At 39.5% G+C, this 19,849-nt stretch overlaps 1 protein-coding gene across 2 annotated transcripts in view; it reads right to left on the minus strand.

Moving 5' to 3' along the window:
• Positions 1–19,849, minus strand: part of RNF115 (ring finger protein 115) — a 72,017-nt gene that overhangs the window by 2,150 nt on the left and 50,018 nt on the right. For both annotated transcript variants that reach the window (XM_059138568.1, XM_059138569.1), the window contains 4 exons: positions 5,123–5,194; positions 3,861–3,933; positions 2,835–2,928; positions 82–197 (listed from right to left, as the gene is read on the minus strand). In XM_059138568.1, coding sequence (XP_058994551.1) covers positions 82–197; positions 2,835–2,928; positions 3,861–3,933; positions 5,123–5,194 — 355 coding nt within the window. The remainder of the gene's footprint in view (positions 1–81; positions 198–2,834; positions 2,929–3,860; positions 3,934–5,122; positions 5,195–19,849) is intronic.

Raw genomic sequence — 19,849 nt, forward strand, 5'->3', positions numbered from 1 at the left:
AACCACCGCCTCCCCCCGCTCCCATGAAGAGATGGGACTGGCAGAGACAGCCCATCACATACGACAGCTGTCTATACTCACCAGTTCTAACCATGGTACAATACAACTGCTGTGGAAGAAGTGGTTGCAGGGTAACTGTCGGACTTCCTCTTCAACTGTGTAATCTTCTTTGCACACTGGACACTCTAAACCCATATCTGTTGGAGGAGGAAATGCATTCTAAAGTAAGTGAGCAAAAGGAAAGAAGAAAAAACCAGCCCAGTCTTTAACCAAAGGAATGCATAAAGAAAAAATACAAAGTGCATCCGAGCCACTGGAGAAGGTAGGAAGCAGGAATTTTATTTCAAAATGCGGGAGGACATGATAGTAGACAGGGACATGAATGGGCTTAGGTAAGGACTGCATAGAAATTATTAAGGTCTACTTTTCAAAGTCAAGACTTGGAAAAAAATATCCCCAGGCTTAGATTATTTGCTAAGTGAAAAAGGAAAAACATCTTCCCAGACGTGTGATAGACTTCTAGCAGTTTCTACTTAGTATAAGTGACTCAAGTGTCTACTTAGGGAAAAAAAGGGGCCTCTTAGTATCTCAAGCCACTTTTACCCTGCTATTTTCCACACTCTGCATTCTCTTTCAGGGTGGTTGTCCTAAAGCCTCTGTACAAGTTGTTAATTAAAAGCTATACCAGGAGGTGGTGCTGCAGAATTGCAAAGCCCAAGGAAAGCTCAGGTTCCAAGTCCAGAGACAAGAAACACTTTGTGAGGAACAGCCGCAAACTAAATTGGGAGTACCAGGCAGCGGAGTCAAGAGTTTCCCAAGTCTGGCTAACAATACCAGACAGTCTCTCTCTCCAGTGGCCAGGGTGTGCGACGTGCCCATAGCAGCAGTCAAGGATCTGGAGTGAGACTACCACTTAATAGATTTACTCCTCCCTCTCCACTATTCCCTAACACCTTCACCTCAATTCTAGCTATTATTTCTTAATGTCTGGTCTATTGGAACAATCCCCCAGGTAGTATCCTCGACCCTAGCTTTCAACCCTCCAAATTTTCCTAAGCTTTGCAACCAGCTACTTTTCCCTAATACTAGCTTCACAGCAATCCCCAGCTCATCTTTACTTGAATTCCCAGCTGATAACTCAAAATCAACATGTTTAAAATTAAAAATATCACATCACTTCCATAACCCAACTGGGGCCTGCTCACAATTCCCCCACCCCTGCCAGATGGCAGCACCAGCTCTGTGGTTCCCCAGCTGCAAAACCTTCTGTACTCTTTGTTTGACCTTCTTCCCTTCTTTATCCTATTATGCAATCAGTGAGGAAAGCCTTTCTTCAAAACGATCCTGAGTCTACCCCTCCCTGTCTGTCAGCACTGCCACCATTAGCTGCACCCCCAACATGTGGCAGCAGCCCCTTAAATCCCTGCTTCTGCCTTCTTTGCCTTCCAATCTATTTGAGACACCACCTCTAAACTAATCATCTCTAAAGACTACCTAAAGTTCTGCAATCCTCCACTTGGGGAGCTATGAAACCTGCCTCCTATCTAAAATATCCAGCCCTAACTACTCTGCCAGTTTCAAGGTCCACACAAACTGGCCCCTAACCAGTCACGCTTCCCACTAACCCCAAACCAGATTCTATTTCAGGGCTAATAAGGTGACTCTCCTTATACCTGATTGAGACACTATGTCCATGTTGACATTCTCACATTGGTTCATATTTTTCCTTGAGCAAAATGACCCTTCTAAGATGGCCTATCCTGTCTTCAAAATCTTCTCTAACTTAATCTGGAATTTGTGGGGAAAGAACTGCTTAGTTCAATATAATGTTCCTTGTCACTAAATTCCTTCAGTGCTTAAAAATAATATCTGTGTCTAAAGTACCTAATTGTATCAGGCAAGTAAATAGGAAACAAATTCCCAGCCCCCCATTTTTTCTCGTTCTCTGTATCATCTGCTCAATACTATTTTTTATACTGTTTTCTAATAGTTCAGTTGAGTCTTGGTTTCCTTGCTAAGCTCTTCAAGAAATCAAGGCTTATCTTGTACCTCTTTTGTCTCCTCCATGGCACCTAGAAAAAGGAGATGGCGGCTGCTGAGGAAATACTTACTGGCTCATAAAAGAAATTCTCAGCCTTCAACATTTGTAGACCCTTCTCCTGGGCCCCAGGAAATCTACATACCAAGGTCAAAATGACTCCACAAAACATCAAAGCATGGGCTCTACTTCTATCCTGAGCACACACTGTACACCTGCTTATTAAAAAATAGTAATAATAACCAAAAAGGAACATTCCAAAGGTAAAAACAAAAAACTCCCTTGTTCCCATAAGATTAAAGTCATACAGATTTGCATGTACTAAAAACGTAAGATAAAGTCTGTAACTTTCTGAACTGTCCTTTATCATAATGATTTCCAACTATATTAAAAATGGGTGTCTGGCTGGCTCAGTCAGTACAGTATGCAACTCCTGATCTTAGGGTCATGAGTTCAAGCCCCACACTGGGCATGGAGCCTACCTCAAAACAAACAAACAAACATACATAACCCTTCACCAAATGGTCTATCCCTGGAGCTCCCTCTTCTCTATTAAAAACTGTGCAACATCAGCAACTGTCCTAACTTAGCCTTCTTTCTCTTTATAATTTAAAAAAAGGTTTGTCCAATTCTGCATCAACATGACTAACCCTAATGAAAAGGCAGACATCTTAAATATATGACACCCAGGCAGGAATTTTAGGAGTGCTATAGCTTCACCTGAAGATCCTTAGTATAGGAAGATGCTGGAATTTTGAATCAGAAGTTGACAGAGTAAGTATAGAACTGAACCTACCAACTTGTTCCTGAGTTACTGTCACTGTTGGAAGAGATGTGATCTTTTCCTTGTCAGCTGGGGGAGGCCCTGTGTTCTCCAGTTGTCCCAAAAGCTACAAAAAAGGAAAAAGAAAAAGAAGAAGTGGCAGAGATTATCCCTGGAGAGGGAGCTCCTCCAACTGAGAATAAACAGTACATATGTAAGAAATGTTAGTTGCTCTTATTTCTGCAAGGCTCTGAGAGGCTTCGGTTTCCTCTTTCCTGCTTCCAGAACACTCATAATTCCTTTACAATTTCAGAGTGACAATAGTGTAAGTCTAAAGATAAAACTGTCATTGCAAGGTCCGCCTCTGGGCATAAAGCAACTTCAGAGGCAGCATAAGGATTGTGATGTCAGGAATAAAACTATAACTGAACAAAAAGTAATACTGAACTGCTCTAAAACTTTCATTCTGCTGGAAGAAAAAAAGGGTGGGAGTATGGAAAGTAGCATAAAGTAAGCCAAGAAATAGGTAAATTACTACTTATGAGAAGATTTGGATATAAATGACATGCTTTCTATCTTCAGCAATCCATAAGGGAAATGAAAACCCAATTAAATTAAAATAAACATAAATAAGTGGGAGCAATTATACATGGCATGGGAATACCTTTTTCTCTGCTTCCTTCCCCTACTTTGCTCCAACTAGCAGAAACCCCTGCTTCAACATGTGAGGAGACCCTCCTCTTTTGTGAAGCACTTGTTTATAAAAAACTCATAGGACTGAACAAGAGGCCAAAAATACAAAATACTGTTTGTTATAGAAGTCTTTTCTTCCTATGGAGGTAAAGCCATCTTCCAAAAAGTCCCTAGCACCTAGAAGGTACATGGGTGCTAAACTAAACCCATAAACCATTTATTCCTTCTGTAAAATGGAAACCCACAAGCTCAAAATACTAGGGAAAGCAGAGTGACTGCCATTTCAGAAAGTAGCAGAAGGAAAGCAGGAAGCCTGTGGAACCATGAGACACACTGAACAGACACCCTCAAAAGGTAGCTCCTCACCTGGGTTACAATGGCATCAAGCCCTGTCTGACCCCAGGCATAGTCCCCAGGGTTGGAGTGCAGCATCCCGCTCCTACACAGGAGATGAGACAGACAGCATTAGATGGAGTGACCAGTCTCTGCCTTACACCACAGAAAATACTGGCAGATCCTGCTCTCCCTCTGAGCTGGAAAGTCACTAGTTCTCTAAAATCAAGAGGCAAAGAATTTCTCAATATTTAAAGGTCAAACAGATTATCCGGAAGTAGTCTCTTATTCTCTTAAGTAAGGAATTTTTATTTAACCGAATAGAACATAAAATGTGAAGCTACCTAAAATACCACATGACACACCAAAGCAAAAAGTGTGACTCATTGCCTACTGGCTAAGAAAAGTTTGTCTTCTCTGTGCCCACTTACAGTAAACATAAATGGAGCTGCTTTTTAAAGAGAGTTTTCCCTTTGTGATTGGCCAAAATCTATAGCAGACTTCCTTCATTCAAAGAAGTTGCCCGTGGCCCTTGACAATGTGGAGCTTTCAAGTCGAGTAACAGCCACAGCAGTCTCTCTGAATCACAACTTAGAGCAATTACAAAAGGAACTTGGCAGCACCTCTTTCTGGAGCTGCCTGTGCACTACCCTGGATAACAGATGCCCAGACTCTTTGGCTGGAACACGTTAAAAGAAATGAGCAGCTGGAAAATAGGGTAACTGTGTGGAAGGACTGAGGTCCTCTGAGCAAAGGAGCCTTCTGGGGCAGAGACAGAAGGGGCACGTAATTGTCCAGACAAGAGGAAATTCCATCTTAACCCCTATCGTACTTAAGTGTCACTCTGATACTGAATTACAGCCTTTGTTTCTTCTGACAAACCTTCTTACTTTGAGAATAGAAAGTTAAGCAACATGTTCTTAATTACAGAAATTCTTAAGGAATAAAATCTTCCCATATGAGCTAGAAAAGAAACCTGCAAAGTCCAGATACCAGGCCTGGTGGGACTGTCTCATTCCCCTCTCAACACAACTCTCAGGCCAGAATATGAACCAAAACCGACACATCCAGTGCCTGGACATCCTGGGGGACCAGGATGGCCCTCAGGAGACTGAAAAATAAAAAAAAGTTCTGATTTAAGTTTGGGCTCAGCAAATAAAGGCAATCTAACAGTATGCCAATCATATCTTTATATACTCACCTGTGCAGCTCTTGCTCTCTCTCACAATGGTATGGATACCTAAAACGCTGCTGCTACTCCAGCAAAGTAAGGCACAGGGCATTTAGTTACTTACCAGGAAAAAGGATGTGAGGATCCAGGAATTGCAGAATTTGCAAAGAATCCTGTAAAGATCTGTTGTATTATTCTGTTGAAGGAAAAAACAGTTAGGTGAGACAACAGACTAATGAAAGTATTCTACAGATATCAATGGCTGACCGATCATCGACTACTTCTCCAAATCACGATGGGTTTTCACTGACCATTATATAGCAGATAACACCAGAAATCAGTCTCCTAACTGGTAAAGTGGTAAAGGGCTATTCTGCTATTATGGCTCTTGATGAGCTCTATCATCTTACGTATTAATAGATTTTTTTGTGAATTAGGCTTGAAAGGGACTGATTACATGGTGTAGTTTTCAAATGATGTTCCTTGGATCCCTGACAGCGAGGCTGAAAGGGATGCTAAATCAGTGGGATCTGGGCCCATCCTGTAACAACAGTAGTTCCATTTTTAAATGTTTTTACACACTGGGTTTCTGTGTAAGCTATTATTCAAAAAGCCCTGTAAAAAATTTTTTTTGATAATAATCCCACTTTACCAACATTTATCAACATGCTATATCAGCCCTCAAAAGGTGTTTCAATTGCCTATAACACAAACAAACTCAAACATACACACACCTGAATCTTGTCATTCTGAACACTAAGGATGGCATACTTACCCAGTCCTTTATATTAGGGAGTTGATCTTTGTTACCCAAAGCAATAGTGGGCAAAAGACAGACAAGAAATCTTTCTCCTAAATCTCTTGTTTTGTGAACGATATGCGCTTTTTTCGTCCAGCTTTACTGAGACATAACTGACATGTTACATAATTTTAACCCCCTCGTTCCCACTTTATTAGGCTCAATTGATATAACAATGACAGTAGCCAATATTAGACTCTCCCTATTCCTAAAGCTAACTAGACTACGTATTTTAAAATATGTCCACACCAAAAAAATGTACACAATTGTTTTATGATCCTCCTATGAGTGTAGGCTGGACTTAGTGACTTCTTGTTTTTTATTAAGGTAAAATTCACATGAACATTGTATTAGTTTCAGGTGTACAATATAATCATTTGATGTTCTTATATATTATAAATGACCACCAGAAGATGACTAGTTAACATGCATCACCAAACATAGTTACAAAATTTTTTTCTTGTGATTACAACTTTTAAGATCTACATTCTTAGCAACTTGTAAATATGTAATATATTAACTATAATACTTTAGTTACTTGTTACTATAATGAAGTATAATAATTTTATGGTTTCGATTTACATTTCCCTGATGATATAGTCACTATGCTATACATTACATCCCCACTACTTATTCTATACCTAGAAATTTGTACCTCTGGTCCCCTTCTATTTTGTTCACATCCTACCCCCTGCCTCTGGCAACCACCACATCTATTCTCTTTATCAATAAGCTTTTTTAAAAATTATGATTCCACATATAAGTGAGATCATAAGATACTTGTCCTTCTCCGTCTGACATATTTCACTTATCCCAACAGCCTCAAGGTCCATCCATGTTGTTGCAAATGGCAAGATTTCTTTCTTTCTTTTCTTTTTTTTGGCCAAGTAATATTCCAGTGTGTGTCTGTGTGTTGGTGTATATTTATACAAGTCACAATTTCTTTATCCATTATCCATCAATGGACACTTAGGTTGGCTCCATGTTCGGGCTATTATAAATAATACTGAAACGAACATATAAGGATACATTAAGGTTTTTGTCTTTAGATAAATACCCAGAAGTAGAATTGCTGGATCATATGGTAGCTCTATTTTTATTTCTTTAAGAACCTCCATACTAGGGGCGCCTGGGTGGCTCAGTGGGTTAGGCCTCTGCCTTCGGCTCAGGTCATGATTCCAGGGGCCTGGGATTGAGTCCCGCATGGGGCTCTCTGCTCAGCAGGGAGCCTGCTTCTCCTCATCTCTCTCTCTGTCTGTTTCTCTACCTATTTGTGATCTCTCTCTCTGTCAAATAAATAAATAAAATCTAAAAAAAAAAAAAAAAAACCCTCCATACTAGGGGCGCCCGGGTGGCTCAGTGGGTTAAAGCTTCTGCCTTCAGCTCAGGTCATGATCTCAGGGTCCTGGGATCGAGTCCCGCATCGGGCTCTCTGTTCAGCAGGGAGCCTGCTTCCCTCTCTCTCTCTCTGCCTGCCTCTCCGTCTACTTGTGATTTCTCTTTGTCAAATAAATAAATAAAATCTTTAAAAAAAAAAAAAAAGAACCTCCATATTATTTTCCATAGTGGGTGCACCAATTTAGATTTCCACCAATAGTTCATGAGGGTTTCCTTTTCTTCACATCCTCGCCAACACTTGTTTTTTCTTGTCTTTTTGATAACAGCCATTCTAACAGGTGGAAAGTGACATTTCATTATGGTTTTGATTTATATTTCCCTGCTTAGTGATCTTGAGCACATTTTCATGTATGTTTTGGCTATCTGTGTATCTTATTCAGAAAAACAACTATTCAGATATTCTGATCCCTTTTTTAATCAGACTGGTTTTCTTTTTTTGGTATTGCATTGTATGAGACCTTTATATATTTTGGCTATTAACCCCTTATCAGCTTTGCAAATTCTCCTATTCAATAGGCTGCCTTTTCATTCTGTTGACAATTTCCTTTGTTGTGCAGAAGCTCTTTAGCTTATTAGCTTGTCTATTTTTTTTTAAAGATTTTATTTAGTTATTTGACAGAGAGAGATCACAAGTAGGCAGAGAGGCAGGCAGAGAGAGAGAGAGGAAAGCAGGCTCTCTGCTGAGCAGAGAGCCCGATGCGGGTCTTGATCCCAGGACCCTGAGATCATGACCTGAGCCGAAGGCAGCAGCTTAACCCACTGAGCCACCCAGGCGCCCCTAGCTTGTCTATTTTTGCTTTTGTTGCCTTTACTTTTGAAGTTAGATTTAAAAAATCATTACCAAACAGATGTCAAAGAGGTAATCACTTATGTTCCCTTCCAAAAGGTTTGTGGTTTCAGGTCTTACATCCCATCTGAGTTAATTTTTATGTATGGTCTAAGATAGTGGCCCAGTTTTCCCAACATTTGTTGAAGAAACTACCCTTTCCCTGCTGTATATATTCTTGGCTTTTGAATTTATTTCTAAGCTCTCTAAACTGTTCCATTGATTTAGGTGTCTGTTTTAAGCCAATATCATACTGTGACTTACTTCTTAACAATAGAATATGGCAGGATAATCTGTGACTTCCAAGATTAGGTCATAAAGAGCACTGCTCTCTCTTGAATCACCTTTGGAAAAAGTGCTATGTCCAACAGTCTGGTAAAGGCCTATATGATATGGAACTGAAGCCTCCCCAATGGCCAGAACAAACTTGCCAGAGTATGAGTAATACTCAGTTGATCCTTCAGATGACTGCAGTAATAGTTAATGTCTTGATGAAAAGCTCGTAAGACACTGGGCCAGAACCACCCAGCTAAACTGCCCCCAAATTCTTAACCCAATGAACTTATGAGATAATTAATGCTTGTTAATTTCAACCACTAAGCTCTAGTGTAATCTGTTACACAGCAACAGGTAACTAATTCAGATTTTGATACCTGGAAATGTGTTCTGTTACAACAAAAACCTAAAACATGAGAATAGAGTTAGACCCCAACAGTGGGTAAAAGTTGGAAGGATTCTGAGATTATCAGAGAAAGTTTGAAGAGCCTTGAAGAAAGAGAAGTATGATATATCCTTTGAGAAATTTATGGATGGGAGCTTTAAGTGAGAAAAGTCTTGGAAACTGTAGGGAAAGGGATCCTTGTTATGTAGTAGCAAAAGTTGTCCATCATAACACATAAGTAGAAGTTGTGGCTCATGAACTGGGTCTAGCTAACAGATTGTCCAGATGCTGAAGGTACCTCTTGGCTTCTTCTTGCTTCTTACATTAAAATGTAAGAAGAGGGGCGCCTGGGTGGCTCAGTGGGTTAAGCCGCTGCCTTCGGCTCAGGTCATGATCTCAGGGTCCTGGGATCGAGTCCCGCGTCGGGCTCTCTGCTCAGCAGGGAGCCTGTTTCCTCCTCTCTCTCTCTCTGCCTGCCTCTCTGCCTACTTGTGATCTCTCTCTGTCAAATAAATAAATAAAATCTTTAAAAAAAAAAAAAAAAAAAAGTAAGAAGAGAGGGATAAATTAAAGGAAAGAATAAAGTTTATTTTTTAAAAAATTTTAAAGTAATTTCTGCACCCAACACAGGGCTCAAACTCACAACCCCATGATTAAAGGTCACATACTCTTCCAACCGAGCCAGCCAGACACCTCTATGCAGAAGAATAATTAAACAAAAAGGGAGTCAAGATTAAATAATTCTGAAAATTCCCAGCCTCTCCAGATGGTAAATGATACTAAAATTAAGAAATGGCTTCCAGGGTCGCCTGGGCAGCTCAGTGGGTTAAAGCCTCTGCCTTCGGCTTAGGTCATGATCCCAGGGTCCTGGGATTGAGCCCCGCATCGGGCTCTCTGTTCAGCGGGGAGCCTGCTTCCTCCTCTCTCTCTGCCTGCCTCTCTGCCTACTTGTGCTCTCTGTCTGTCAAATAAATAAATAAAATCTTTAAAAAATAATAAAATAAAATTTATTAAAAAAAAAAAAAGAAATGGCTTCCTATGGAATATCAAATTCAGGGCACTGCTGAAAGAAAATGGTTAACAAGGAAGCCTAGAATGTGGCTATAAAAATCCTTTGTTAAGACCTCTGAAAGATTTATATAGCCTTGAGAACTACTCAGTTAAACAACTGGGCTTCCAAGAAGCTTAAGTAGGTGTTCTATTAGTTCCCAAGGGCTGCCATAACAAATTCCCACAAACTATACAGTTCAAAAAGTTTTGGAAGGCAGAGTCTGAAACCAAGATGTTGTTAGGGTTACTTCCTTCTGGAGGCCCTGGGAGAAAATCTGTTCCATGGCCCTCTTCTAGTTTGTGGTGGTTCCCAGCAATCTTTGCTATTACTTGGCTTGCAGACACATTACTCTAATCTCTGCCTTGGTCTTCAGGTGACTTTCCTTCCTGTGTCTTCTATGTCCAAATTTCTCTAAGAATACCAACAACTGCAGTTGGGTCCACTCTAACCCAATACAATCTCACCTTAACTTGATTATATCTATATCTATAAAGACCTTATGCCAAATAAAGTCGCAGTCACAGTTGTGTGGGGTTAGGACCTGATCATATCTTTTTGGAGGGTAAAATTCTATCCACTGCAAGTACTGTCCCTCAGCAAACCCAGCAAAAGCCCAAGGGAGAAAGGAGATTATCTGGAAGAGATTTGTGGGTGTGGCTTTTGTTTATGGCAGGAATCTCAGTAACATTCACAGAAGACCCTAAGTTTTAAAAAGAAACGTTACCAGGTTACACTGAAAGGTACGAGGCAAAACAAAATGAAAAGAAGCTTCTTGGACCCTCAAAATTCTACTGGCAAGAAGCAGAGTAAGAAAACTATGCAACTGCAATTCTGGGCTACTTTTCATGGAAAAGAAAAAAGATAACTCACAAGGTGAAACCAAGTGCCTTGAAGGAGGAAACGAGCCATAGAGCAGCATTCCTGGGCAAAAGAAGAACTAAGTCCTAATCAAGAAACTTCCAACATTTATCCAGATAAAATCGGATTTGCTATGAGTCAGTGACTTCTTCGTGCCTCCCATTTTCTCACTTTTTAAATAGGAATCTCTGTATCTGTTTAGCACATGCCTGTCCCATCACTATATGCTGGGTGCATGAGGGGCAGAAAACTTATTTAATTTATAGGTGTTCACATCAAAAGAAGTTGTACTTGCAGAACTATAACCAAAGGAGCCTCATCCATACTGGACCAACCACCCAGATTTCAAGTTGATGCTATAAAGGGGCAAGGCTTTAGGTAGGTGCTGGGAGGATGGGAGTATATTTTGCACATGAGAGAACCGTAGTAATTTGTGGCCAGAAGGTGAAATGTGGTAGGTTTTAAAATAAATCTACAGATTCTTTAATACTCCTCCCTTCAAGAAGTGGAGTTTAATTCTTCCCCCATTGGATGTGGGCTGGACCTAGTGATTCACTTCCTACAGATAAAATATGGCCAAAATGACAGTGTTTGGCTTCCAAGATCAGGATATAAAAGGCATTATGATTTCTTTCCTTTTCCTTTCTCTCTCAGATCACTTACTCTCGGGAAACCAGCTGTCATGTTATGGGGACACTAAAGAAGCCCTTTACAGAGGTTCACATGGTAAGGAATTAAGGCCTCCTGCCAACAGCCATGGGAGTGAGGTATCTTGAAAGTAGATCCTCCAGCCCCAGTTGAGTGTTCAAATGCCTGCAGCCACAGCTGACATTTTGATTATAACCTCATGGAAACCTTTACCAGAACCACATAGCTAAGCTGCTCACAAATTTTTGGCCCCCAGAAACTGTGAGAAAATCAATGTCTGTTGCTGGATGCACCTAAATTCCAGGGTAATCTGTTACACAGTAATAAATAATATACCCTCCTTGCTTGCTAATAACTAGAAGAGTAAATTATCACGTGCTTGAACTAATCAGTAAGTAGTGGCAGTACTTAACTTTGAGAAAGAGCCTAAATCCTGGTTCTGAAGCTGATCCTACAAAAATGCTTAGAGTTGCAAGGGACACCTCAGCTGAGGAGCTAGCTGCAGATTCCCCTCTCTTGGCTGTTTACTCCCTGGGAGTCAGATGCTGGTCCCACATCCCTGCAGAGTCTGCTCAGGGTGGACTCTAAGTGTAAGAGTTATTCTGAGAACATTATCTTCAGCTGATACATGCAGTACTTACAATGATCTTCTTATTGTTAAAAACATAAAATCTTGTTTTGTTAAAGTAATAGGTAGCTAAAATAAAGATGGGAAGGATAGCATGTGTATTTAACCCAAAGAAGAGAAAAATCAATCCACACAGTCTAGAGGGGAAGACATATGCTAAGACGATATATATATATAAGAATCTTCATCCAGTCTCTAGAGCTGTATTCTAGGTTTTCCTCTTTGTTCCTTGGTTGTCTTCTCTGCTTATTCCTCTTTATCTTCCAAACTTCTAATCAGTCAGGACCTACGGCTCAATTCTCTGAGCGTTTCTTCTTTCTATTTTGACTCTTGGCAATTTCACCCAGTTTTACATACAAGCCACATTTCGAAATCTTATCGCCACCCAAGACCTCTGCCTACTCAACCTGACCGCCTGAATGCGTAATAAGCACATCAAACTTACTGCGTCCCAAACTGAACTCTTGAATCTTCTCCCCCATATCTGTTCCTCCCAGGGTTCCCCATTTCAGCTGATCGTGACTCCATTTTTCAAGCTGCTCAGATAAAAAACCTTAGTACATCCTTAACTCTTTTTTAAAATTATCTGCAACTCTTAATACCTTATATCCAATCTGCTACCAAATACTATTATGCCCACTATCAACTATATGTAGAATTCAAACATTTCTCAGTACCCTCAACCAAGCCACTGGCATCTCTAGCTTCGATTAATGCAACAGCCTATTAAAATGGTCTCTCTGCTTCTGCCCTTGCCCCTGTACTCCTTGCAGCCCCCCATTCTATTCTCAAAATAGCAGTAAGAATGATCATTTTAAGACTGAAGTGAGACTATGTCATTTCTCTGCCCTAAACCTTCCATTGGGTTTCCACTGCAATCAGACCAAAACCCAAAAACCCTAGTCTACCATGCTCTGCATTATCTAATACTCTCTTCCCCATCACCACACCCAACCACCTTCTCTGTGACCTTATCTCCTACTATTCCCCCTCACTTACTCTGCTCTAACTGGCCTCTTCTTCTTCTTCTTTTTTTTTTTTTTTAAGATTTTATTTATTTATTTGACAGAGAGCAATCACAAGTAGGTAGAGAGGCAGGCAGAGGGGGCAGGGGGCGGTGGGAGAAGCAGGCTCCCTGCTGAACAGAGAGCCAGATGTGGGGCTCAATCCCAGAACCCTGGGATCATGATCTGAGCCAAAGGCAGAGGCTTAATCCACTGAGCCACTCAGGCGCCCCTGACTGGCCTCTTCTTGTCGGCACATTCCTAGCTCATTTCCTCACTACATTTATGTCTATTCAAATGTCTTCTCAGTAAGGCCTTAGCTGACTATACTTTTTGAAACTTCACTTCTCCCACACTCCCTACTCTGCCTTTTTTTCCCCATAGCGTTTACTACTGCTTAACAGCCTACTGATTTAACTTATTTTGCTTGTCTGACTTTCCCCTTATTAAGCTCCCCAAGGGCAATCAACTTTTGATTGTTTCATTCACTACTGTATAGTTAATACATGGAATACCTGGCAAAGTAATATACAAATGTTTGTTGAGTTAATTAAAAGACCCAAAGATAGGGCCCAGAAATACAGTGAAAGACCTATCTAGTATATGTGCTGCCGAAGCGAGCACAGTGAAAGACCTATCTAATCTATTAAGATAAAAAAGGGGGATGAAGGGCTGCCTTGGGCTCAGGTCATGATCTCGGGGTCCTGGGATCGAGTCCCGCATCGGGCTCTCTGCTCAGCAGGGAGCCTGCTTCCCTCTCTCTCTCTCTCTCTGCCTGCCTCTCCATCTACTTGTGATTTCTCTCTGTCAAATAAGTAAATAAATAAAAATCTTTTAAAAAAAAGGGGGGGGCGATGATAATGTAGGTACAGTATGATTTCCATTTCAATTATATAGATGTAGGTGTAATATTTAAAAAGTTCCACAAGATTATGCATCAGGGTATAACTGGGTAATGCTGCCTTTTTAATACAAAAAACAAACAAACGAAAAACCCCTAATATATTTAAATAACCAAAAAAGTCAATTCTCAAAATATAAACAGTGATCAGTGGTCAGAATACTATGGTCTCAGAATCTCCTTCAGGGGAACATACTTTTAAGGAAGCAAACCTTAGTAGTAACCTGCCCTACAAAGTGATTCAGAGACAGCCGATCAAAAAACCAGGCTAAAATGTAACAGTAAAAAACAAATGTTAAAGGAGTATAACAAACTAAAATAAAGACAGGTCTTAATGTAGTAAGTGCAAAGTAATGAGTAACCTCTATGAAGTCTGGAAAGTATGACTGTGTTAGTGTTGATCTAACAGAGACAAGGAAAAAGCACTGACAAATATAAATATTTCGCCATCCTAAAAAGAATTCTTTAGGGTAAAATATCAGTAATTCCTTAGACTTGTCACAACCTGAATGAAATTTCTCCTAAAGACTGTGCAATCTCCTTTGTTTATTTTATACACACCAAGCAACCATGACTGCTTTTGATTTTTTTTTTTAAGATTTTATTTATTTATGTGACAGAGAGGTCACCAGTAGACCGAGAGGCAGGCAGGGAGAGAGAGAGATAGGGAGAAGCAGGCTCCCTGCTGAGCAGAGAGCCTGATGCAGGGCTCAATCCCAGGACCCTGAGATCATGACCTGAGCTGAAGGCAGAGGCTGAATCCACTGAGCTACCCAGGTGCCCCGCTTTTGATTTCTTGTTATCTGGGAAATTCAAAGACAGGATTATGCTAACAAGCAGAAATGAGTTTTTCAGTCACTGAAACAGAATACCCGCAGCTGCAAATTAATAAATTAGTCTTCTGGCACAGGTCAGATTCATTTAAGGTTAGATAGGATGAGCTAGTCTACTCAGGACCCAACTGCACCTGGATAAACATCATTTGAAAGCTGCAGATTAGAGGACATACTTTAGACACTCTCACAAGTATTTGCAAAATGAATTAACAATGTGAGACTTACCTATCCTTACATTTGCAAAGAGGTTTCACTCATGTCATTGAAAAAGAAAACAGATCTCACTTCAGAGTAACTCCTTAAACTGGTGTAAGGAACACATTAATAATCCCATGAAGGCTAATTAATCTCTGACATATGATTTTTTTAAATGACAAAGTACTCTGTCTACAGTGGAATCCGTGGACTGAACAGGAGGAGCCTGCAATGTAGCTGACGGAAACCACCAGTTGAAAACCTGATGAGCAGAATAAAACATTATACTCCTTCTCAAATCAACAGAACGAACTATCCCATTAGGAAGAAGCCAAGCTAAAATCTAACAAAAAAGAAATCTATAAAATATGCAATTGTAATGTACTTTCCAAACACTGGGTGAGGGAATGCCTGGGTGGCTCAGTTGGTTAAGGGTCTGACTTCAGCTCAGGTCATGATCCCAGGGTCCTGGGATAGAGTCCTGCACCAGGCTCCTTGCTCAGTGGGGAGTCTGCTTCTTCCTCTGCCTGCCACTTCTCCTGCTTGTGTTCTCACTCTCTCTCACAAATAAATAAATAAAATCTTAAAAAACAACAACAAAAAACCACTGGGTGACATACAATGACAACTAATGTAAAGGAGTAACAATCATGTAGAAGAAAAAGGGTAGACCTGCTAAGCAGGAGCAATAACATGACCAAAACAGGCATGTTGTGTTCCATTCACATGAAGGAAAGGAAAAAAGAAAGTGAACTAAAAGTACTACTTCCTATCATATTGGTATGTGTGCTTTGGAGCTTGTCTGGAGGTTCTAGAAGGGGATCGCAGCTACTTGTATATCCTTGACCAAAGAAGGGTCCTCCTCTATGGGGAGAAAGTCCTCCTCTTCGAGTGCACCAGCTTGGGGAGGGACGCACACGGAGCAATGAGGGAGGAAGGAGACACCAGCCTAGCCAGCCAGATCGGCTAAATCAACCCTGGCATCAATGGGGTGACAGATCGCAGAGAGATAGCCCTCTCATACGGGTATGTGTGCTTTGGAAGGAAAGTTTCTGAGAAAGTTAGAGAAATGCCTTTTTTTTTTTTTTTTTTAATTGGGAAGTCTATATGATACTATTAGATTTGTTTAAAGTACTTTTTAAACAAACAAAAAAAAGAGTATTTTTTAAACATACATAATCCTACCAAATACAAATATCATCACTTGTATAATATCCTGGCTGCAATTTTTAACTGGTATTATAATCTCAGGCAGTTTACCTAACCACTCTGTGCCTCAGTTTCTACTGTAAAATGGAGATTCACAGTAACTTCCCCATAGGATTATGGAGAAGATTAAACAAATTACTATCCGTAATGCACTCAGACTAGGGCCTGGCACAAACTCCTAGCTATAATTACCACTAATGCATATATTCCATATACCTCTTAGGAACATAATTATCCATTCATTCAACACAAATATATTTAGTATCCACTATAAAACAGACACTATTCTAGAAGCTGGCAATAGAAATGAATACACCACCACCCTGGAGCATTAAACCCAGAAGTAACTTCAAAAGTTGTAACAGATCTGGTCCCTCAAAAGATGCCAGATGGAGACAGAATTATAGTTAATTTTTATCAAACCTTTAAGGAATAGATAATTCCTATGTTATTTAAACTATTCCTAAGCATAAAATAAAACAGCAAGATTTCCCAGTTCATTTTATCAAACTAACATAATCCTGATACCAAAATGTGATAAAGACAACACAAAAAAATTACGAGTCCCCTTATGAACAGATGCAAAAACAAACAAACAAAAAGATTAGGAATAAATCAACTCCAATAATGTATTAAAGAGATTAATGCTTCTTGACAAAGTAGTTTTTGTTCAGTGCTTGCAGTGTGGCTTCAATATTAGAAAATCTATTAGTTGGAGCGCCTGTGTGGCTCAGTTAGTTAAGCATCTGCCTTCAGCTCAGGTCATGATTCCAGAGGATATCTGGCGTTCCCTACCCAGTGGGGAGTCCTGCTTCTTCCTCCCCCTGTCGCATCTCCTGCTTGTGTTCTCTCTCTCTATGTCACATAAATAAAATCTTTTTTAAAAAAGTGACCTTAAAAAAAAAGAAAATTTGTTAGTTAATAAAATTCATTAACTGCTTAAAGGAGAAAACTATAAAATAATTCGGACAGGACTACAAAGGGCATATGATAAAATCACTACTCATTCCTAAGGGGCCTAGGTGGCTCAGTGTGTTGGGCCTCTGCCTTCAGTTCGGGTCATGATCTCAGGGGCCTGGGATTGAGGCCCGAGTTGGGCTCTCAGCTCAGTGGGGAGGCTGCTTCCCACCCTTTCTCTGCCTGCCTGTGACCTCTCTCTCTCAAATAAATAAAATCTTAAAAAAAAAAATCACTACTCATTCCTAATTAAAAGCCCCTAATAAATTAGGAATAAAGTAAACCTTTCTTAATCTGACAGTGTGTATCTGAGGAACCAGAGGTAAACATGCTTAACACAGAAACATGCATTCCCACTCAAATCAGAAAGAAGACAAAGATGCCTACTATTAAACAACTTTGTTGTGATAATACAGTCAATGTAACAGATAAAAAATAATGAGGCATAAACAGGGAAAAAAACACAATTATCTGTAGATGATACAACTGCTAAGCTAGGAAACTCGAGGGAATAACGGGAAAACCTATTCGAGCTAATAAGAGAATTCAATTAAATAGCAAGGGGATGGGTGACAAAGAACTTTCCAGCAATAATCAGTTAAAAAGGCAAATTAAACTATAAAAATTTTTGCTGAATAACCTCACAAAGGAACCAAATAAATTGAGACATGAGCTGTGGACTTAGATGAGAAGTTCCAATATTATAAAAAGTGACAAATGCCCCCAAGTTAATAAATAAATCCGATGCATCAGCCTTGGTGATACAGTGGTGAGCATAGCTGCATTCCCATGCATATCCAATCCAAATCCCAATGGGATAAGAGAGAGGGCACAGACTAACAAATTTTATCTAAAATCCATGTGGAAGGGTAAAAAGCATCAGGGCATTTTTGAGGAAGGACAATAATGAACTGGACTTCACCAAAACTAAATCAGTTTATATATATAATTATTATTAATATATATTTTTATATATTATCTATATAAATATTATTATTAATATAAATATATATTATTGTATAAATAATATATATCATTTCTATATAACATAATATAATAATATAATATATTATAATTATTATATATTATTATATAAATATATATTATCTATAATATATATAATATATATCTTTATTTATATTGTATAAAATATATAGAATATAAATAAAGATATATATTATATATATTTATAGATATATAAATGTATATATATAAAGATATATATTTCAGGTCAGATGGATGATTCAATGATTTACACTGCAAACAACTAGATACTCATATGGGGGGGGGTGAATCCTTAACTTAGAAAAATTCACAGGAATAATACCTGCACCCACTAGAAGTGTGGGCACAAAACCCAAGCTGAACCAGGTGCCCTTTCTGAGAGTCAAAAGAGGGATATACCCTCTGGGATGAATGCTCTAATGTTCTTGAAAACTTGGAGCTACCACCAGCCACCTTTCATTTTAAACAGGGAGAGCTATCCAATAATGATGCCAATACAAGAAAGCACAGAAGAGAGAGACAGAGAAAGGGAGACAGACAGCTTAAGATAACACAGTGACTGGGTGGCTCAGTGGGTTAAACCTCTGCCTTCAGCTCAAGTCATGATCTCAGGGTCCTGGGATGGAGCCCCGTGTCAGGCTCTCTGCTCAGCAGGGAGCCTGCTTCCCCCACCGCCCCCCTGCCTCTGCCTCCCTCTCTGCCTACTTGTGATCTCTCTCTCTGTCAAATAAATAAATAAAAATATTTTTTAAAAAAAAAGGATAACACAGTGACTGATCACTGAGAACCATTCTAAGGACTTCTAAATGACACCAGGAATTCTCAATACTGCCCTTGATTTAGAAATCCAAGGAGACAGTTTTGCTAGTTACAATGAATGGGGAGGTACCATTTATATTTAGTAAATAGGGACCTCGCAAGTGCCAGTAACCTTCCAAGAAATAGGAGGATAGTCATGCCCAGCAGTGGTCTCCAACACGCACAACCTTTGAATGTCCTGTGTGAACATTCACTTGGAGGAAAACTCTAATTTACTGAGCCCAAACTCAACTCCATTCTATGTATAAAGTATTTCCTACTTGGTTTTAAAATATACTGAATTTTCCAGGAATACAACTACTGTGAAAAATCAAGGAAAAATTACACATGCCCCCTCCCCCCAAAATTTTCCCAAGCATTCTTCACTATTTTAGAAAATCTTAACATTAGAGCAATGGTGCTTGTGGTAGATGAGAGAGAACTCAGTAATATAACACTCTCCTGTCAATGCATTTCAAAAGCACCATAGAGACCAAGACAATTTTATTAACCAGGTTAATCAGGATTTTTTTTCATTTGTTTCAAGAGAAGCCTATTGCAACAGGTTTATTCAATTCTCCTAAAAATACTGACATTCTTTTAAACTTTCCTTCTTTCAGAAGCAGCAGCTACAAAAATGAAGTACTCAATTAAAATTTTAAAAAGTGGGCTCTAGTCAACTTTCATTATTTTCCTGCATATGATCATGACAAAAGGTTAGGATATCCTTCTGCCATCCTACACATTGCAAGCAGAATACAATTTTAAAGTTTGTCCTTGCCGAACTCCAAAAAAAACAAAAACTCGTAAAGACAAAAAAACCACACCTCTTGACAGTAAACCTGCGGAATGCCCCATCACCCCCAAAAAAGCTGTAGATTCCAGCTCATGCACCAACAAATGCACAGGGCTAGTTTCTGTACCCCTCTTTTTTAAAGAGTTTTACAATTATACCACACAGCATTTTAAACACTAACATATTACTTCCTAAAGATGATAAGCAAAGATAAAAGTATCTATCTTATTAGAAACAAGAAAGACCATCACTTATAGTCTTCAGACATTACTGCACTTCAC

Source organism: Mustela lutreola, chromosome 10, assembly GCF_030435805.1.
Source record: "Mustela lutreola isolate mMusLut2 chromosome 10, mMusLut2.pri, whole genome shotgun sequence".
Lineage (NCBI taxonomy): Eukaryota > Metazoa > Chordata > Mammalia > Carnivora > Mustelidae > Mustela > Mustela lutreola.